Here is a 22,949-nt window from a genome sequence, read left to right on the forward strand (position 1 = left end):
CCTCTGCTTGGTCAGTTGGTTAGACTGCCAATAATTCTGGGGTAAATAGTACATATGGCTATCTCTGCTTGTTCTCAGGCTGTACTGCACTCTATTGGACGAAAGAAGTCATTGCATTAATCCACCAGGCACAGAAACAAATGTCATCCAGCAGAGCAGGCATTATACTCATGTCTTTACTTTAAACCTCCTTGATGTACACATTGTGCAGATATGGCTCATTACAACATTTGAGTAGTATCAGGGTTTTTATAAAACACAAAGCCACATTGCTGTACAACAATGGACATGAAAAGAAAAGTTTGACAAACCTACATCCATCCCACTGAACATCTTTATTCATAAACTGGTAAAATATAGCACATTTGTATAAAAATGTAGAAAATTGTACACAAAATATAACACTTGACTTCTGTCTATTGTAGTTAATGCTACTATTTTAGCTTTCTGTTGCTAAATGTGATATTCTTTTGCCAGCAAAAAAGTCAGAATGAAGGATGACAGTTATAAAAAAAAAAAAAAAACGCACACATAGAAGGCAACATCCATAAAGTTCATTGATATAAAAAGATAATTTTATACAAAACATCTCATACATTCTAAAGAACAGCACTATCAATCAATGCTCATGCCCTTATTGCTAGTGTTAGTGTTGTGTTAAAATAGACTATTTGTGCATCTTTTTGTCAGTCAGTTTAAGGTGTCTTTGGTAGCTTGTACACTTTTTCCAAAATGAAGAAATGTTCATTCCCGCTAATGCTTAGTTAACTTTCAAGTGACGCTACTATTTTATCCTGAAAAGTCTTCTAAAATGCTTCAGCAATACTTTAATGTGGCCTCATAGAGTCTTGCTGTGCTCAGATATGTTCTTGAAAAATACTGTGATAATTCTTTAGCGCTATCAAAATGAGGTTCATGTGAATAGTCATAAGAGACAGAGACCGTTCCACACAGTGCTGTAGTCAGTGCAATGCCACAGTGTAAAATTAGTTCTCCTACCAATAGCTGCAGCTTTCTTCCATAACAGCTCAAAAGTTGCAAAAAAGTACCTCACTGTACCCATAACAATATGTATTTTACTACAGTGGTAGCGATTGATCAAATTCCCACTTCTTGATCCCCTATCCTGAATTAGTAATGCAGAATTTTTCAAATAACTCCTCTTTGGGATTAGAGCCAAAGTGCAGCAGCACTGTACTGTGAATGTACCTCAGTTTCTCAAACATGGACAACTGTTACTGATTTGTTTACAGATACAGACCAGCAGACTCGGGTTTCATTCAAAATACCCGTCATCATCAGCTGAGTCATGTACGAGTCGTTGGTCGAGTTAATTTTGAGCGAAGGCATATCAGACTTACTGTAATGTAGCAGGGACTGTTGCACACATATTATATTGGAGCTTTACTCATAATCCCCTATGTATGTACCTTAGAAAGAGCAATAAACTTTCTGTTTTGCAGTTATAAACACCACTGGAAAAAAAAGTACACAGCTGCTTTAGGAACACTTACAGTAAACATGTGGAGTGCAAACTCTCTGTCTGGAAAGGCAATTACAACATACACGTAATCTAAATACCAAAGATTCAAACACCAACAAATCCTGAGTGTAGGCTATATGTGTGTCTGTGACTGCATTTGTGCATGTGTGGGAATACTGATATGCCACTATAAAGAGTGTTTTTTTTTCATGAAAAGGAATAGAAATCCCTAGCAATACAGATTAATATTTAGTAGCACCGAGAAATAATTTCTCAATCACTAAAAGCAGAACTTTAGTCTTCACCCAGCTCTTCAAACAACCGTCTTACAAACTCCCGTCTGGATATTGGCCTTCAGAATCCAAGCAGTCTATCACAAGACGGGATGATTTATCCACTGTCTCATTGTCATATACACAACATATATAAATGTATTTAAAACTTATTTACATGCATCCTTCTCTGCTCCACTGTTGCCAGAGCCCCATGTGACCGGAATGCCTGTTTGGAAAAAGGTCAATAGCACTTTCGCATCAGGCATATAGCTCTGTGTCTTACAGTAAGGCACAAAAAAAAACAAGTACCAAGGCAGCGAAGGAACAATATAGCGAGGGAGGTTGATCAGGCACCTTTGGTTTTAAGGTATTGGGTGGGGATTCTTACAATTTTGAAACCTGTGATGGGATCACATTAGTAGCTTAGTCTCAACTTGCAACCAAAACATATTACAACATATCATTATTCCTTTTACATGGGTATCCAGTAGAAACAGACCCCTAGCCAGTTCTTGATCCTGACTTGAATAAAAGTTAATGTGTGTTGGGTTTACGTATAAAGGCTTATGGGGATGTAAAAAAACAGCCCAGACTCATGAAATGGTCCATTCAAAAGTTTGTCTATCTTACTCTAAGTGAACTTTCTTGCAATGTAACAGGGAAAATCAGTATAAGCAACAGCACTTAAGTGTTTTAAACCCCAGGCTGGTTACCTCTGGACAGGCCCGTCGTCAGGATTTATGGACAGAGGGGTTAACATTTTACAAATTGGGCCCCTCATCCACACTCTCCAGCACCATAGACCTTGGCATGGGCCCATCCTGAGCCTCAGGCAGGGATCATCTGTACCCTTTGACCCCCCCTTATGGCATGCCTGCCTCTAGATACTGGGCTACAGTACAAACATTTCCATGTGGGATCTCAATTAAAAAATTAAGAACTGGCTAAGGCCTCTACTTGATTGTTCATCTGGAAAAAGATGCCTCAATGTCTTCTTCTAAGACAGTGTGTTCAGGTATTTATTCTCCCCAGCCAGAGAGGTAAGCATGGACGTCATGTCTCCTACAGCCATGTTGGACAGGCCAGAGCCTGCAGCTAGGCTGACAGAAGTCTGGGGGGTGGTGAGGCGAGACGAGGCCTGGGAGGAAGACCCAGGCTGACCCTGTAGGGGATTGTTGATTGGGCTATATGAAGAAGACTCAGCATCATCAATGATGGAGGTAAAGTCTATGCGAGCATTATCCAGGTCCAGGTTTTCTAAGGCATTGGAGATGGGGCCAGATTCAGGATAAGGAGTCATAGGGACAGGCTTTGTACCACCTGATGGGTTCAGGTTGGACCCCATACTGTGCTGCTGGTTGAGACAAGGTCCATTCTGGGGTTCCATGTGTTTGTCCATATCCATGTTTATCTGGCCCGAATAGTACATGTTGTTGTTATTAGAAGGAGAGAACATTTCGTTTTGCTGGTGCTGTGGATGCTGAACTGGAGGAAGTCGGACCGCTCGCCTGGGGCTGGAAGTGGAGTGGACAGGGCTGAGGTGTGGTGGGCTAGCGAGGTAGCCTCCTCCTACCTGTGATAGGCTGTTCTGGCGACTGAGAGGTTTCCGTCCCTGAGGGGGCCTGGGCACCACCATCTCCTGGCCATAACATGAGCCTTGAAGACCTGTCAGCTGCTGGTCTTTAGGTGTCACAGAGCTGGGAACTCGGCTGTGGGCTGGAGGGCTCATGACCAGGTTCTGGTTAGGGTAGGATGGATAGGGCTGGCTGGAATAAAGATTATGGTTTTGGTGCTGCGGACTGTGCTGCATCATTGTTGTCTGGGCACTCATATCCATATTATCAGATGCCGGAGGAGGTTTTATTCCACTCTGCTGCAGCTGCTGTTGTTGCTGTTCTTGTTGCTGCTCCCACATGAGTGCTTGCTGTGACTGTACATAGTTCCTCACCATCATCTCCTTCACCTGTATCATGGGGGTTTCTGACCTCGGCCCATCTGAGAGCGCAGTGCCTGCACAGCCTAAGCTCAAGCCCCCTCCACTGGGGAAGGAGTTCTGGTTCTGCCCTTGAAAGTCACAGCTGGTATTGTTAGAGTTCCTCATCAGGACCTGGCCTGTCTGTTGTGGGTAACCCTGAGCCTGCTGGAGGAGCATCCGCTGCTGTTGGAGCTTTGCACTTTGACAGGCATTTCCACCTCCCATCCCAGGGTGAAACTGCTGCTCAGGCTTGATGGTGAGTTTGTGGGTTCCATCAGGACTGTTGTAGAGGGCTGTCTGATTGTTGAAGTGGGCTTGTGTCTGTTGAGGCTGCAGACTAGGATCTGAATACTGCATTCCTCGCTGGTTCTGGAGAGCATGGTTGGAAGTTTGGATTTGGCTATGGGAATCACTCCATGGGCCTACAGCATCACCACCCTGGCCTATGCTAGGGTAATGGGGGCCCGAGGGACTGAGCTGGCAGGTGCTCATACTGTACTCGGCCTGCTGGAGAAGTGTATTAGACATGCCCTCTGAGTGACTAGGCCTTGCTTGGCCCATTGGATTTCCACCTGCCCTGGAAGTGACTTCCCCTCCCTGGTTCTGGTAGTGTCCCTGCATGTAACCCTGGTCAGGGCAGCTCAGAGAGTCATGGCTTGGGGACAATTGGTTTCCAAGAGAACCTCCAACTCCTCCAAGAGTTTGATGTTGTTGCTGGTATCCCATGAAGCTTCTCTCTCCAGGGGGCATCATCATGGAACGATCCCTGGCATCAACAGGGGCAAGGTGGGGCTCCATACCCATAGCCTCCATCATTACATTCTCTGTAATGCTAGGTGGACGAGGGGAGTACAGGTGGCGGGAAAGACTGGTGTCAGAGCCACGGTGTTGCAGCGCATTCCTTCGGCCCATCATAGCTACATTATTAAGGCTATTGAAGCGCTTGGGGAGAGCTTGTGGATCTGCTACTGATCGAACTGGGTCACTGGCTCGCCTGCTGTTGTTACCTGGAGCCTGGTGAGGGTAGATAACACCAGTGCCATACTCTGTGTTGGCACTGTGCCTACGTGGCCCACCTGGTTGAAGGAAGGGAGGCAGAGGCTGCCCCTGGTACTCACTCAAAACACCCCCTCTTCTGCCTGGAGTACCTGGCTGCTCCATACTGGATAAAGGAGTAGGTGGTGGTCCACCAGTTGCTGCAGCATATTTAGCCTTTAGGCTGTATTGCTGGGCGGGTGTTAAATTTGGAAGACCTGGCAATCCTCCTCCAGGACATGGAGCTCCTCTGCGATTGGTCTCAGGAGAGAGGGGGTCTCCACCACTCTGCTCTGGGCCAAGAAGGTGACACCCTCCCCCTCCCGTTCCTCCCATTTGTGAGACCTCACTTGAGCGCCGGCTGGACAGGTAAGGAGACACCATGGAGGACCGACGGCTGACAGTATATGCAGAGCTTAGGCTGCTGGTGCCGCTTCCTCTCCTGTCATTAGAAGAGCAGCCAATGGATGTGCCACCTCCTAACTCGTGATTGGACAGCTCCATAACTCGTCGATTTGAGAGGAGCGGAGAAGGTGCACACATTCCCATATTCTCCCCTGGACCTGATAATGAACATCCAAAAGGAGGAAACAGCTTCATTAATACAAACCAAGAATGTTAATTTAGATTCACCATTAAAACAATCCCTGAATTCTTTATTAGTCATAGGTCAGTTATGTTGTAACAATTCATTCTTCAGCCCAGTTGAAATATTCTATTTTCTGCAACAACTCAGACTTCACAAATATAAACTAAGAATGTTTCCAAAACAGAGTTCTGAATATGAATTTATAATTTCATCCAAAAACATACCAGGAAGTGCAGGTAGCTTGTTATTAGCACAGCGGCCAGGAGGGGTTGGCCTGCGGATTTGCTTCAGCTTGTCAATCTTCAGGTTCTCCAGCCTCTTTAAAGCCTGTGCTGACATTCCCATTGTTCCTACACTTCCTGGCTCCCCCCCTCCACCTGCAACTCCATCCTCCAGTGCTGTGAGATCCTCCAGACTGCCAGCTGCATTTAGGTTCATCTCCACGCCACTGTCATTGTTATTGGCGCTCCCCAGTGGAGAACGTTCGCTACTGCATGATGATTGACCACCAGGGCTTGGCTGGGATTTCTGAAAGAAGTAATATAAATGTATTGTCATGACAACCCTTTTCAAATGGCAGGAATGCCAAGAATATGTGATTTGTACCTAATGGCTGAAAACACCAACTGTTTTAACATTGGAGCTTTGTTTATTTTAAAGGATCTTGCAAGGGCATACATAAAATGCATCACTCACCACAGCAGTCTCAGGAGCCAAAAGTTTGCAGTCCTCCCTGCGTGTCTCCTCTTTCTCCAGCAGTAATTCAGAGCTCTGGCCTCCAGGGGTCATAGCTGAACCAGGGAGTCGAGGTCCTGTGTCTCCACGATGCTTCTTGGTTATGTGGGCTTCAGGGCCGTGCACCGTCTTAACATGTTTACGCAAAGAGCTTGGATCTGTGTACCGCTTAGTGCAGCCAGGAATCTTACATACATATGGTTTCTGTAAAAGAGCAAAGCTTCTGTCAATACAGAAAATCATGTTTGTGTGTACACAGTCTTGCATACCAACATGTACTCTACTGCTACTGAAAGTGTCTCTCATATGTAGCCGATTGCCATTCTTGACCGAATACAAACTAATGTCAGTGTATTTTTCTGACATTATTTGCATTAGTGTGAATCTCTACAAGACTCAGTAGCATTTGAAAGATAAAGTATGGTTCACTACAGTATCACTGTCAATAATGTACAAAGACAGCTAATGAATTTAGCTGTCAAGGTATTGTGCAATTTAGATTACTGGATTACTTTTCAGTGGTGCATACTACAGTACCTCATTGGAGTGAGTTCGGTTCTGGTGCTTGGCCCGGTCTGAAGCATTGGAGAAGGCCTTGTTGCAGCCTTCATGTTCACACACGTATGGTTTTTCTCCGGTGTGAGAGCGCAGGTGGGTCTTCAAATTCTCCAGGCGAGAGTAGGCCTTATTACAGCCTTCAAACTAAAACAGAAGTATACATACTTACTTACTATAACTACAACTTTCAATAGCCAATCAAAAACAGAGATAGAAATAGAGAGAAATAAATTACATAGATGAAAACTAAAGGTACACTCACAGTGCACTTATGTGGCTTCTCTCCTGTGTGTCTGCGCATATGAACCACCAGCATGTACTGGGCTTTGAAAGGCCTCTGTTCTCGAGAGCACTCCTGCCAGTGACACACAAACTCCTTCTTTTCTCCATGGATGTGCTCATTGTTGATATGCTGTTAAATAGAGAGAACCTTTAATAATCAAAGTGGTATATTGTAAATGTTACAAATGCTGAATTTTTAGTGCTTTTTTGTCGCTCCATTCTACAATATTGGTTGATCTATCTCTTACATGAACTAGCTGGTCTTGTGTGTCAAATTCCTTGCTGCAGCTCTCCCAGTGGCAGTTGGTTTCATAGATGGCCTCTGGTTCAGGCTTCCCATCCTCCTTGTCCAAGTCATCCCTGCCATCCATTAGACCCAGGAGGGGGTCCTGATGAAAATGTGTGGTTTTAGAGTAATTTAGAAATTAATATAATTCTGGATTAATGCATGACATAAAAATCATCAGTTGCTGCTGTTATTTATCATTATTCTACTACATTATTTGTGTGGGAAAAACAGCAATGCGCATGTCCAACTGGATGGTATAAAACTGGTGCCAGGTGAGGCTGATTGCTTGTTGCCCAGCTGCGACTTGATTGGCTATTAGCCACTAGTTGTTGGCACTGGCAGCCGTTAGTATTTGTTTTAAAGGTCCCATGGCATGAAAATTTCACTTTATGAGGTTTTTTAACATGAATATGAGTTCCCCCAGCCTGCATATGGTCCCCCAGTGGCTAGAAATGGTAAACTGTGCCATGGGTATCCTGCTCTGCCTTTGAGAAAATTAAAGCTCAGATGGGCCGATCTGGAATCTTGCTGCTTATAAGGTCATAAGGAGCGAGGTTACCTCCCCTTTCTCTGCTTTGCCCGCCCAGAGAATTTGGCCCACCCATGAGAGAGAGACATCATGGCTTTCAAACGAGCGAAGCATGGCAGTTGGTCAAGGCCACATCCCCACCCTCCACCTTTCCCCACCTCTCTCCTCCTCAATAGCATTTAAAGCTACAGACACAGAAATGGCACATCCTAAGGAAAGCTGATTGTGGGACTGGCTCTAGTGGCTGTAATTCTGCACCAAGGCTGAATTTCGGGAAAGAGACTTCAGATACAGTATTAGGGGACCACTAAGGCCTATATAAAAGCATCCAAAAAGCAGCATGTCATAGGACCTTTAAAGAAGAAAGTAACTTCGGTCACCGTGAACAATGTAGATTATCTTCTACAGCACAAATGTGAAAGTCTGCCTCTTAAAGACAAACTTTAGATTTAACACGTCAGTGATATTGTTATTAAACCAAACCCCTGGTAAGGAATATTCGATTTAACCTGGAGTGGTTCTCCAAGAAAATGTGGCTAACTGCTAGCTAGCTTATCAGAGAAGACACTTTAAGTTTTTTGCTTCCCGTGTGTGCTTTCAGGATCTCAAGCATCTTTCTGAGAGGATTACCAAACATGAAAGCAGTAGGACAATGCGGTAACTGATGGGAATGAGGAATTGAGCATTACAACAGCAAGTTGAGAACAGGTAGGCCTATTTGCCATTTTTTAACTATGTGGGAAATGTGAAATAGCGTATTCTGTCGGTTTTGTGTCTGTGCAAAGTAGTTGATGCCCCACCACTGTTTCCACCTAAAACACCACTATCTAACATCACATTCACTGTTCAACTCACTGCGGCCGACAGTAGTCCTGATATTGAATTGGGGACCATGGCTAATAGCTAGCTTGTCTTGTGGTAAAACATACTGTCAAATTACATTTACTGATTGTCAACCGTACGCAATAAGTTATGGACTTTAAATCTTAGCTGGCTAAAGTTTGGCTCGTAGTTGAGCCAAAGGGTTCTATGCATGGATGTGTTTGTATGAGCTGAGGAGACAAGAAATATCTCCCATTGCCATGTCATATAAGTTCCTCATATTTACTGGAGCAGTGAACATTTGCATTGCATAGGAACCTTATGGCATGGGAAGTGAGGTACACCTGAGGTATTAGTTAAACCTTCAGGTGTTAACAGGGAAACAGAGTTATTGTTTAAATAAAAAATATAGATTGCAAAATGCATGAAAATATATTTTAATGGTCTTAAAAAATGTTCTTTGACAAGTGACCATGGTATAAGCCGATCAATACATAATCCCTTAGGTATATACTGTAGCTACAAAGAGCAATTTGTTTGTCCTCCACTCACTTTTCTTGACTCCACAAATGTTTTTACTCCTTTGACAAATCTAATACAAAAACTAAAATGGAAATGTGTGAACTACTTGTGAGAATAAGACTGTTTCTGTACCTGAGTGCCAGTGGAAGAAGGACTGGCCACATCTCCCTCTGACCTCTCCTCCAGGCTCTTCACATTCATGCCATCCATCATACCTCCCAGCCCTGGCTCAGTTTTTAGCTACAAAACAAAACGCACATCATGTCACATTTGTTTCTGACACTTAGTTGTTCACATTCATACAATTAACCCATTTGAATTCTTCCTATCGTAGACCGTTTTAGCTTCCTATTCCTACCTCCCATCCATCCTCTCCCAAGCAAAGAGTGCACTGATACTGAATTGTTCTGACAGCTTTGTATAGCGAGTGATTGAGCTGTCTTACGTGTCCATGCTTGGGTGGAGCGTGAAGCCGAGGATTGTGGGGGGGTAAGCGGGAACCTTGGCAGGGACCTGGTGTGTGTCCACCCAAAGGCGTCCCTCCGCCTCCTCCATACATTGAACCTTGTTGCCTGGATTGGCAGTTTATATTGCTGGAATAGCCGAGGGACGGGCTGTGGAGTAACAGAGAAAACAACAATATGATGACTTTAGGAGATTAAAAGCTAATGATAGGGGTCAAATCAAAATGAATATAACCGGTGGCCAAGTTGCTGAAATATTAAAATCTGTAGGTGTAGGTTTCTATTACTTTTTTGCCAATTTTCCTCATCTGACTTGGTGTATATCTACATGTGTACTCTTTGAAATGGTTTGCTGAGCAATTGAGTAACTAGCTTGCAGCTATCAAGCACTGTTGAATTTCACAACCATTTTGATTTGTTCTTAAATTTATTTTATTGCAGTTTATATGCATTTGATGTCTGTTTTCAACCATCTGTGGTTGCTTTAGGGATGTAATTAGCTAACGCTCATTCTAGATGGTGTTTGGAAGTAGAAGATAAATGTAAGGTAATAAATATGCCTCAAAGTAAAACATTGCATATTCTATTTTAAGGGAAAAGGAAATGTGCAGCAGATACTTTAAATCAATTACCTTGAATATTAGACCTTACTAGTCTGATGTGATGGATATGGATATTGCTGGCTTTTAAATGCATTGTTGTGCTTAACATAGATTAGTAAAATATCTGACCTCATGGTGCTCACAGAGAGATGGCCATAAGAACTGGCCCCGTTAGGGTTGCAGCGAGAGTTGACAAAGGCCACCAGGGAGTTGGGTGATGTGCGGATTACTGTCTGCAGGTCTACACTGGCATCAGACAGAGGAGAGATGGACAGAGCTCTCTTTTTACTCAGCTTCAGCATGGAACGAGGCGTGGAGAACCTCGAGCCTAAAAGGGGAGCAGGAGGGTTAGATTTGATGGTCCAAAATCTTTTAGAGACAAGATTTAAGGAAAGAGTGGGTAGTGTTGACATACCATCGACTGAGCCAATCTGATCAGAGCCAGACTGAATCTGGCAGAAATTGTGATGTGAGGACATCATGTTGTTCTGGTTACAATAGGGGGTGCTATTGCCACCTGTTAGACATTAAGGACATACAGAAACAATGAAACCTACCACTGCAAAGATCCACATTAACATCTCTCAAGGCAGATTTATGTTTCTATGCTTTACGCAGAGCTTTCGCCATAGCCTACGTAAGTGGCCTCAGGTGTCGATTTAACACAGGACCATAAATGGCCTTAAGTTAGCGAGGCATACAATGGGTTTACAGGTTTCTGTAACTCACAGTGGCCAGTGTGCATGTTTAAAATCTCAACTACACATGATGTTGACCTGCAGTCTTGTGCATCTAATGAGCTCATTGGTTGAACAAGAAGTTGTACTGTAGGTACAGCAGCAAGTAGCACTTGTAAAATCTAGCTTTTATGAAATGACAAGTGAGTACAGTGTGAGGAATTAACTGTCCTGGGAGGTTTTATCGTCTAGACTCTTCCTCTTGGTGAAGTAGAATTGGAAACAAAGGGATGTTAACTTAACAGTAATCCACTGGCATCTCAGATTCACTATTTACATACTTAATGTTTACACAGTCTATTTTTATATATTTATTATTATACAATTTAGATTAGTTCAAGCTGCTGTTTTTCTGCGGCGTAACAGACACATTTATATCTCAGCAGTACATCTTTTCTATTGTTAAAATCTGGGTAGTCTCTGTTTCTTACTCAGTAGAAAGAATCAGGTACTCAGGTATCTGTATACCCAAATCAGTAGCAGCTGTAAGGTTAAGGAGATGTAAAAGATACTCTGACTCACCCTCTGTGGGCGGCATGCCCCTGTGGCCCATCATACTGTGTGGCAGTGGGGCCTGAGGGGGCCTCATATATTGATCCATGCAGTGGCCAATCCCCTGTCCTGGGCCTGATCCATGAGTCATGCTGGGAGTCATGTGATTATACATAGCGCGGCAGTCCTGGGAAGGGCCGTTGAGGATTTGGGCACGCAGCGAGGACACATCGTTGTAGGGAGACTGTTCTGATGGGACTAGGCTGCAGATATAAAAGAAACAGTTATTGGTTATGAGAAATAATCTAAACTAATGTAAAAAATCAAATGGCAACTGCAAAAAGACATGATGGGAGCTGTAGAATTGGTAGAAAGTAGTGCAACAATGTTCTCTTTAAAATTAATTCTCCTCTATACATGATGAAGGGCTTGAAACATTGTACTTTTGTGACAAAATAGACATTTTAAGGTTCAAAAGTGTTGCAAGTCACTGAGAGGTAGAAAGCATTACAGAGGAATATATTCAGTAGTGGTAGGTGAGTAGATTAGGGACCCTAAAGTGAATAAATGTAAGACATTAATGAGAAAGATAAATTTGAAATAAAAAAAAAGAAATTTACGTTTTACCAAAACTTAATACATAAAAAGCCAAATGGGCAATACATATTGAAAGAATATTACATTTCTGTTTCCTGTGTCACTTTTGGGCCCAGATAAATGAGAGAAGATTATGCTAATTGTAAAGCTTCCATAAATTCGACCTTTTTATAGCAACCTTTTAGAGTTAGTTGACATCCTGGAAGGAAGCACTGTTTGAGGAGCTGAACTCGGAGAAAAACGATCCAGATGCTCATCTCTGCTCTAATGTCTTGTGATGTCTCGTTCTCGCCACTAGATGGGGTATAGCCCTTATGTTGGTCTACACTGTGGAAACTTACTCATCTGGGTTTTCCCCTACCGAACTAGAGAAGGGAAGCTCCATTGGAACTTTCCAACCTTCTTATGAATTTCAATGTTTTCTCTGACCTTACTTCAGTCTCACTGGTTAGTTCAAAATCTGTCTCTCTTCTTCTTTTTCTCTTTCTCTCTCGCTCCTCTCCTAAAGGGGCAGACTTCATCTATCCACCTTCTCCTAAGTCGTCCTTTCAGTTTTTTTAATTCTTTCACCACAACGTGTATTCCACACAGGAGCTTAATCTGTCCTCTCTAATCCACTGTGCTGGTTCCCCCCGATTCTACCTCTCCCTCCCATTCTTCCTCCTTTCTCCCATTCATCCCTTCTGTTCTCTCTCTCTCTCTCTCTCTCTCTCTCTCTCTCTCTCTCTCTCTCTCTCTCTCTCTCTCTCTCTCCTCATCCTCATCCTCCTCCTCCTGCTCCTCTGTCTTTCTCTGTCCCGACCAGCCACCTTTCTCTCCATCTCTCTCTGTTTCTCCCTCACTCTGGGTAACCTGAGCGGGGCGCGAGGCAGTCATGCAGAGCGCAGCGGGGCCTGGTCAGCCTGTAATTAGCAGCTGTCAGAGAGAGGCCGAGTCCACCCGCAACCTGGGTGGCATGAGGGAGGGAGGGAGGAGAGGGGAGGAGTGAGGGGCTGAGCTAGCACTGTGTCCACAACAATTGCAGCAAGACCTAGACTTCTGCATCCTCAGAATATCTGTGTGATTAAAATAGGAACAGTCTCCGAGCCTCTAAGATGAGTATGATCCCTGCTTTAAGAGAGGGACTTCTGCGATTTCTGAAAAGATTGATCAATCTCAGCATATAGACTGGAAGCAGGGGGAAACGGCTAGCCGACCTCTGTCCAAAGTTAGAAAATATATCTACCATAACCTTCAAACTTATTGACACAAAGTCAAACCTGTAACAAAAACAGAAAACAACTACATTTGTGATTTTAGGGGAAGCGTTAATGCTGGGCCAGGAGCAGTGACTGCCCAACTTGTCATCTCAGTCTTGTCAGTCTTGTCCTCACAGCGAGGTTGCCAGGTTTTATACCATTGTGCCAACCATATCTGTCAACCCATGCAATAGATGTGCTGGGAGGATGGATGAACTGTTTGTCATTAAACATGTAGGCCTGCATTAATCTGCTGGGCCCACATGCTGACTGACATTAGCTTTCACAGATATACCGTTATTGTTGTATATGTTGGCTGCTAAGCAAAAAATTTAATTTAATGGTAACTTAGAAATAGTCACCATTACACAGTTTGTCCTCTATACAGCACTGAAGTTTGTTTTACAACTGTGAAATGTTATGCTTAGTACATTTGTATCTTGGTCACAATTCTTGTTCACAAATCTAAAGGATCCTTTAAAAAAAAAAGTTGTTAAAAAAAGAAAAGGAATAATAGCTTAGATTCTTTTAACTCTTGCATCCATATGGGTGTCTGCCGCAAACATCCAGCATTGGTTGAGGTCAACACGTAACTCCCCCTGAAATCACTTTAGCTCTGTACTTAACTTTTAGACATTAAAGTGGTATCGATCTTCTCATCGATGAAATAAGTTTGATCTTATTCTTGAAAAGAAAGCAAATAAGCGTATTTCCTAAAATGTTGAACTATTCCATATATTTCTCTTATGTGAAACCGTGGAATTCACCATGACAAATGTAGGTTAAAATGCAGCCACACTACTGTCTTACCCCCTGGAGGGCTGGCTGGGTGAGGTCTCGTAGTGATACAGCCCCTGGTGTGGCTGCATGTCCACTGGCATTGGAGCTCCGAGACCTACTGCTCCCCGTACACCCTGGACCTGTCACACAAAGACAAGGATACGGTTAGGGTGAAGTGAGGAAACCCAAACAAACCCCACCAAACTAAACTATACTAGAAAGCAATTGCGGTTGGGGAAAGAAAAAATAATATGTAGGGAGGTAATAACAGACCAAATCAAGCCAAACAGTTCAAAGGCAAAACAAGCTCTCTCTGAAAAGCTTGAGTCATACTTAATTTAAACAAAGCTGGAACAAAATCCATTACTTAAGTAAAAGTAGAAATGGTAAAACCGCAATAGAAATAATGTTTCTTATGTAACACATAGTAAAAATACTGTACATCCTGCAGTGTTGAACTTGCAGTAAGTCAAATACTGTAGGTTAGAAGTAGGGCTGTACTGAACGTAATTCTTTACATTTGAAGCTTCTATTGAGGTTTTTGAATAAAGCTTTGAATGTCTGTCGTCATATTTGATGACGTGATCACCCTATTAAATTAACTCTTTAATTAATATACCTTGTCAGTTTTGTCAACATAAATACATGTAGGCTAATCCAATAAGGGCATACATTAATGATTAAATAATAATTGTGCCCTAAGGCTTTTAGCAACATTATTTCACGACAGAAACAACGCATTTTTTTTTGGGAAATATTTGGATCACGCAAGTCAGAAACAATCCTACACAGCTCCCGCTGGAATCTAATTCTACAAATAGTATAATAACAACAGGCTAATATTAGTGTAGCCTAATCTTTATCTGTAACTGTGCAGAAATACTGGGTTTAAACAGAATGAATAAGACATGCAAAAAAAGATTTGGATTTAGAATTTTAGATTAATATTTTGTAGATTGTCCATACCCGCTTTAATCCATCAAACTATTGGATTAGTTGTATGTTTGGAATATAAAATAGATACAAATACAGATACAAATAAAATAGCACTTTCCAAAAATATAAAGTTTCATACAATGGAAATAATATGGAAAAGAGATGAACGGCGACGACCACGACAGACAATTCAACAAAAGACATTTCAACAACAACATGTTGAACACAGTCTATGCATAACATTGAGGTAAACTGAAGGCGAACCCCATTACAGGTTTGTTGATTAATGGGATTTAAAGGTCAGTTGTGCAGTGGTTTAAGTGTTAATTTCTGTCTGAGTATTAAGAAGTTGTCCAACCCTTCAATAGGGTACTTTGAGAGAGCACAATGCTTGAGTTGCCCTCCTGCAGTCACACATTTATAGAAATATAAGCATATAAAGCTCTAATTGGTTAACAAAATCATGACATCCTCAAGTACATATGATTACATAAAATTAACATTAATGTCACCTAAATAGCAACTTGAATTGGTGAAAGGAATATATAACTCTCAGCTCTGGTAATTGTATGTTAGAGATTTTAAAAGCAGTTCATGTGATGGCACTAATGTGCCCTGAAACACTCCCGACAGATTAGACAAAACCCTGTGACAAAACAGTGGGCTTGGCTGTAATCTCTCTTCTCTAAACAAAGCAATGCACCTCAAACACTGCTGATAGACACTAAAAACCTGCCGCACCTTCCCATCCTGAAAAGTAGCGATCACAGTGGAAAAGACATAGAGAAGAAGAAAATCTGGGTTTTGCCTCAACGCTTTTTTTTTTTTTCTTAATTCGATGTTAGCAACACAAACAGAAAAATGAAAGTAGAACAAAGCGTTTTTTGTATGAAACTCATATTAAGATGGTATCTCTCAGCACGAGTGCATGTGTAAGGTAATTCTTGGTAACAAGCACCTGCTCATTACATTCAACCACATCAGTGCAGGTACTAATAGTCAGGACTGTGGGCTCTTACATGGTTACACAGGTAATTAGGACCTAAAAACGACTGTACACACTGATGTCAGAGCTACCACAAATGGAAAAAAGCCAAAAAAAATGTGTTATATAAATCTTGATAATTTGTCAAATAAACTTAACTATATGTATAGGCTTATTGCATCATGTTTGTGTCAATATTCTTTTTTAACCCTTTTTAATCAGAAACATGCTGTGTCTCTTAAAGAAAATGTAACAATAAATATATACATTGATTTTAAAAAAAGTTAACAAATCTGACTATCTTCCATATCTATTCACCATATTCTTTAACTCTATAAAATCCTTGCCATGCATGTGGAATCAAAATATCCCATTGCTGCTGTTCATATGACAAGTGCTCACCCCCAAACTGGGAAAGCTCCTGACCAGTGCAGATGAAAGCTCTGTGGTTTGAGTGTAACAGGTTGCCAGGCCTGTTATGTAGTAGCACAAGTGTTAAAAGGGCAGTAGGGACCTATTTAAGCCCACAAGCCACCAGGGGGATTTGATACGCAAAGTTAGCGAGTGGCTAAATGATGTGGGTGGCTGCTTCGGGTGTGTGTATGATAATTAGCCGGAAGCGCTAAATAGAGATCTCGCCGAGCACCTCAGCTGTCCAGAACTCATAAATACCAAGAAGGGGGTAGCCAGGCAGCTTGACACACACACACACACACACACACACACACACACACACACACACACACACACACACACACACACACACACACACACACACACACACACACACACACACACACACACACACACTGACACACCTGTCAGTCTTGCCAGGGGGTAGCATAATAATTTAGTGGCCACCAAGTCTGCAGAGAATGTGTGTGAAAGAGTGAGTATAACTGTGAATATAGCAAAGCAGTTTGTACTGTCTTAACCACAGTGGCAGGTGTGTATGAGAATGGAGTTTTGGGGACAAGTGTATTTGCAGTGCAGCGTGTGTGTAAGAGAGAGTGTGTTTGACATGATAAATGGTGATGGATCTCAGAGTAAAAGTGAATAATGTATGAGACCACCTGCGCATAAGCAAGCTGGAATTTTTATGTTTGTGAGTGTTTCTCCAGGGAGCAAGGCAGCGTGTGTGAGTGAGTGTTACTGTTGTAGCTCTGTGTACACAAACTCATCTGTGTGTTGCGCAAATAATTTGCATGTTAGGCTACAGAGTATGCTCTTATCCAGTGAATTACCGTAAAGCAAACGCAGACGTAGAATAAGTCAACAGAATTAATGTTTAACAAGTCTGAGCATTCCTGTCTTCTAGAAATTACATTTAGATATTTTAGAATTTTTAGATATATAATTTATATATACATTTGTGCAGTTAATGATTCAAGATTTCGAACGTTGATGTACAAATTGAATGTCAATGTTCTAAATGAAGCTTTGAACTATTCGGTACAGCCCTATTTGATACTGAACATATTTACAAAATGTCAAACAACAATAAATCCTGGTATAAATGTGCAAAACGCATGTGTTAATGCACCTACAAACATGTTTGATATATGTATTTTTGTACAGCATGTAAGCACATATTTCATACATGCATGGGGCTGCTGACACAGGTGCCATGGCATTGTGCTATTTTAGGTCAATATCTTATGAGAAACTCCCAGAGTTTGTTCCCCAGTGTAATTTTGTGGTGCTGGGTTTTAGAGGGATGGGGCAGAAGCATGTTAAAACCCCAAGGCCATAAATCAAACTGCTAACTAAACAAGTCTGCTCTGCTGTAGCACAGCGAGCTGGGCAGGAACCAAAGGGCTGAGGATGAGGACAGGATGTCCAGCCACTTTCTAAACCCAAAACCTCTCTATTCAAACACTCCAGCTTCCCAAACCTGTAACCTGTATCACCACCCCATACAAGTAAGCCACACCTAAAAGCCAGACACCTCTAAATTGCTTTGTCCTCAACATCATCAACCGTACACAGGAATATGATGAAACCGGTGTGAAAAAACTGGCCATGAATGTAGCATTAGTAGTTTGCACACAATATATAGAAAATCATCCTGTTTTGAAAAAGAAGAAAAAAATGCAAAAACTCTTGGAAGATCAAATCTATGGTTTATGAAGACACCAAAGTGACCTCTAAACTATAACCAATCAAAATTGTGTCTTTTTAAAACATGGCTCCCAGGCACTGTAATATTTCTACAGAGACAAACTCATGGATGCTTGAAGTTGGATGGTATCCTGGATAGATGATATTAGCCTACTGGATATTTTTAAACGAGCCGAGAAGCCCTGACTGTGGTCTAGCCTAATACATTTCTATTCCGCCTAACCTACTTACTCACCAAACCAACACAGCTTACCACCAATAAATAAAACTATTTGTATCCCTAATTTGTCTATTACTCATTTACTGTCAGAAACCCAACCGCTGCACTGTGAAGACTCACCATTCAGCAAAAGCTGATGCTAACTACATCTGCAGATCTGACATATTCTTCCTCTTAGAAATCCAAAGTTGGATTCAAGCATAAACCCTTACTAATAAACCCTACAGCCTTACTTGGTCTGTTATGACCAGTAGCTTATGTTAGCAAACTAGGTACACAATTTACACTATGTTTTGCATTGCTACAGGACAATGCCAATGCTAACGCATTACACATTAATGCATAACACAGTAGCTCAAGTAGAAAAGACTCATTCTAACAACTCTAATCAAAGTTTGCTAACATTAGCCACCAAACTGGTCCTACCAAACCAAGGAAAGCTGTAGCAGCAACACCTGGGTATTGAATTAAGCAAGAAGGGATTTTTATTAAGAGGAATGACATGCTATTTAATTTTAAAAAACTTTTAAAAGTTAAACAGTCTCACTTAATGAAACCAAGCCATGTTGTATTTAAAAGGAACATGGCTCAGCGAGTGTGTTCATGCTTTCTGATGACGTTAAAGTGTAATATTATCTTAACTATTAATCAGCAAATCAACACCATAAGCTTCACATATGTTGTAGCCCACTTGTTGCAGGGCTTCGACTGCATAGGTGACTTTTTATCTAATGGCTTTAGGTACGGCATTTGTCCCACAAACTTCAGTTCTCAGGTGATAGTTTCTATTCGTGGTATACAAAGAGAAACATTGTTTATTCTTGCACAGGTTTGGCCATTTGTGACTTTCCCATTAAGCGTCCGTCCTCCTCCCTCTGAGGAAGTCTCCAGAGAGGACAGACATTTCCACAGGTCACTGCTTGTGTCAGACAAAAGGCCTGATCCGGACTTGCTCCACTCTGCTTCTACACTCCTTTACTCTTGGGTGTAACACTAAACTGGGACTCACGCATCACCCCCTCCTCCCTCCCCAGCCAATGTAGAAAGTGACATTTAATGACAGCCCCTCTCCTCTTAACCTCATTTCTCCTCTACTCTCAGACGGGAATGTGAGTATACAGTGTGTGTTTGCTGGATAATCTTTTACTTTAGACAACAAAAAACAGCCTTAATCAAACTCAACACACATCTTTGGAGCATGTTGTGCAGTGTAAACACCCATCTGGAACTATCCCACCCTCTCCTTCATTCCCTACTCCCTCTCATTCTGCCTTTTCCCTTGCTCTGTATCTCTATCTCTGGCTATCTCCTGCTCTCTCTCTCCCTCTCTCTCTCCCTCTTCTCCCCCGCTGTCTCCACCCTCTCCCTCATTCCCTCTCTCTCGGCTCATTCCTGCTCTTGCGACCTCTCCCTCGCCCCTCCCCCTCCTGGCGGAGCTGCAGTCGAGGTGGGTGTTCTCTGGCTGTTATGACTTGAGAGACGATAATGGCAGCTATAATGTAGCCAGCCGTTCCTGATGTGGCTGGGCTTGTGGGGGATTCTGTTGTGTTAGGGGAGCAGGAGCCGGGCCGGGAAAGGGGGATAGCAAGCGGGCGGGCCCACAGCCAACCACAGTCCAGATTCTACCTCGTTTTCTTTTCCATTTTTTCCTCTTTTATTTCTCTCTCTCCTCACCCACCAACTTTTTCTAGCCCTGTTGTTTTCCTTCGGTGGTAAACTTTGTTTTTAAATTCTGGCTTTGTTTTTGTAACCCCCACCCAACACAGACTCTCCTCCTTCCCTGCTTTTCTTCCTTACCCACCCTCCCTTGTGTTTTTTACCCCTTTTACTCAGACTCTCTGAATTCCTCACAGCTGCTGTAATGTGATGGGGGCTAATGGTGTGACCACCGAAAGGCCACAGGGCTGGAGACATCACTGTAATGTACAATAAGCCCTATTCAATGACCTGCTGCAGGGAAGCTTAATGTCTGATCTACTTAAACAGCTACTTTGAGTTTTATTTAAACAGCTTTAATTGCTTATAAGCCAAAACAGACAATTTCGATGGATACCAAACAAAAGTAAGCATCACTGTGAGTAGATGTTTTATTGACTTTCAGTGCTATTGTGATGTTATACAAAATTGTGCTGCCCAAATTAGCAATTCCAAGCAAATATCAGTAATATATATATAGTATTGTTTTAAATGCTTTACCTCCTAATTCATTGACATTTGCATTTAATGATCTAATTTCTTTTTTGGGTGTCTACTTTCTGAAAAGTCCGACTTTATCGTGCTGTCTGAGTCTCATGTGTTACTGTGTGTAAATATATTAGATTAAAAGTAAAACAATACCTTAGTGTTGTCTATTGCAAACCCAGACAGGTGTGTAGGAAAATGGAAAAAATAAGTATTAAATTCCTGTACACTCAGCACTGAGTTGAAGCGTTGAAAATGCAACGGTTCAGTCATGAGCCATTGGCAATGGCTCATGACTGAACCGTTGCAGTTTCGTTGCATTTTCAATGAAGAGGGCCCAAGACTGAAATGCTGCATTTTTCCATAAATCTAGTGCTGACAGTGTGCAGTAATATATTTAATAATATTTTCTTGAGCAAATTGTAATTACAAACCAAAAAATTAGTTATCCAAGGATTTGTTTTACACTTTTGAATAGTTTGGTATAATATAAAGCATAACAGAGGAAACATAGCTCATTGCATAGAACTTCAATTTGGCTTTTTTGTTTTATTTTTCAAACATACATAATTTTTGCCATATTATGTTTTATATAACAACATCAGAGACATATTCTAAACAATGTAATGATATTTGTTTCACCCCCGTGTGTGTATATGTATGTATATGTGTGTATGTGTATTTGTGTGTATACGTATGTGTATGTATGCATGTGTGTATATGTATATATGGGTACATACTGTATGCGTATATGTATTTTTTAGTTTTGTTCGAAATAAAAATAAATGAAATGAAATGAAAACACATCACCAAGGCCCATACTATAGGTGTAGTATTAGATATAATCTTGTATAGAAGGGACATAAATGTTTTAAATAAATGCAAAAGTTCTGCCTGCCATGTTATTCATGCATTTTGACTGAAATAAATAAAAAAGATGAAATTAAATCACTAAATTAGAATACATTAGATAAATCTTGATGTCAAGGACACCCCCCTAAATAAGACCTGAAATGAGTGACTGTCCTCACATGACAACAATATTACTAATGATCTTGGGTTCATAAGGGGAAGACTAGAAACTTGTCATTTGGCAGCTATTTTGAGAAAGAAGAATCCCTGAAGCCCTAAACTAATGTTTACTAGACTACCACTGTGGTTGAATACAGTCAACACCATAACCCAGGTTTCAACCACACTGATTCACACCTCATGTATCCCTGTACTGTAAACTGTGTTGTGAGGAAGCTGTGGTGCTGATGTCTCACTGCTGGGGTTCTCACCTTGTCGAAATGGCAGAATGAAAAGTTGATCCCTTGTTGCTACACAGCCGGAGTGACTGATGACAGACATCATGGCTTGAGAGCAGCAGCTCGACATGACTACAAACAGTAGAACCGTGAGCCGGGCTAAACCAAGCACAGTGAAAAGGAGTAGAGCAAACAAAGTAGAAAACATAAACTGATGAGCTTTTAGTGAACTTTTTTTTTAAAGTTAAGGCAAGCTGAAAGCCATAGTCTTTTGATGATGAAAACGCTGATGTTAACACCTACCGAAGTCAAATTCCTTGTGTATGTAAGTATACTTGGCCAATAAATCTGATTTGGATTCTGAAAAATTATGCCAGGAGCCACAGCAGAGGAAAATAGGGTTATGTACGTCATGTACAGCCACTAAGGGTGTAGAGAAGAGGAAAAAAAGGTAAAGTGCTCGCTAAATACACTACACTAAGATGCCCTAATTTACTAAAGCTGCCTTGTTCGAGCAACACACTGCCTTTGCTGCACACTCATGATTACTGTTTTACCATCTTTGCAACTGTTGGCCTGATCAGTCAGTGACTTGATAGTGTTTGTTTTAAGATTAGGAGTGGTTCACCTCTCCGTGTTTTCATTTGCCTGCACAAGCACAGTTTGTACTGCTGGCCGCTGAGCAGCTTTGCTTTCTCAAAGGCAGTTAGATGTTTAACATTTATCTGTTTAGTGATTTCAACCAACAACCCTATCAAGACATGTGAGAGTGCTTCCTTCCTCTTTACTCGACCAATAACTCGCTGTTCCTTCACTCCTCCACAATCCCACTTTTCCTCTGTCCTCTCTCCAGGCCACCCACCCGCCATCCTGCGCATACCTGTGGTTTCCTGTACCCTGCTCCCCTCCTCTCCCCCCTCCTCTCTCTTTACCTCCAGTCTATTCTCCTCCCCCCACACACCTTCCTCCCCTCTCTGTCTACCAAGTAACATCAAACTCATGTCTTCCCCTCTTTTTTTCTTTTTCTACGACTACTATGTCTGTGTATCAGGTAGGTAATGCCCCAACCACAAATATTTCTTTGAACTCCTTTTAAGGAGGAGAAGCGGAGGAAACAGGGGGAGGAAAAAAGGAGAGAAGGATAGATGGATAAAGCAGATGAGGAGAGGTTGATTCACACAGCTGGCTCCCAGCTGTAGACCGAGGCAGCGCGTAGAAAATGCTCCATCTATAAACAACTAGGAGCCCAACC

The 22,949-nt window shown here is 41.9% G+C and overlaps 1 protein-coding gene across 1 annotated transcript in view; it reads right to left on the reverse strand.

Moving 5' to 3' along the window:
- Positions 1–316: 316 nt before the first annotated feature.
- gli1 (GLI family zinc finger 1) overlaps positions 317–22,949 on the reverse strand; it is a 58,376-nt gene continuing 35,743 nt past the window's right edge. The window contains exons 2-13 of the mRNA XM_039798964.1: positions 14,035–14,144; positions 11,420–11,652; positions 10,576–10,677; positions 10,290–10,488; positions 9,540–9,708; positions 9,227–9,334; positions 7,181–7,321; positions 6,913–7,062; positions 6,630–6,794; positions 6,054–6,296; positions 5,582–5,885; positions 317–5,331 (exon numbers count right to left, since the gene is read on the reverse strand). Coding sequence (XP_039654898.1) covers positions 2,756–5,331; positions 5,582–5,885; positions 6,054–6,296; positions 6,630–6,794; positions 6,913–7,062; positions 7,181–7,321; positions 9,227–9,334; positions 9,540–9,708; positions 10,290–10,488; positions 10,576–10,677; positions 11,420–11,652; positions 14,035–14,105 — 4,461 coding nt within the window. The 5' untranslated portion in view covers positions 14,106–14,144 and the 3' untranslated portion in view covers positions 317–2,755. The remainder of the gene's footprint in view (positions 5,332–5,581; positions 5,886–6,053; positions 6,297–6,629; positions 6,795–6,912; positions 7,063–7,180; positions 7,322–9,226; positions 9,335–9,539; positions 9,709–10,289; positions 10,489–10,575; positions 10,678–11,419; positions 11,653–14,034; positions 14,145–22,949) is intronic.

Source organism: Perca fluviatilis, chromosome 4, assembly GCF_010015445.1.
Source record: "Perca fluviatilis chromosome 4, GENO_Pfluv_1.0, whole genome shotgun sequence".
NCBI lineage: Eukaryota > Metazoa > Chordata > Actinopteri > Perciformes > Percidae > Perca > Perca fluviatilis.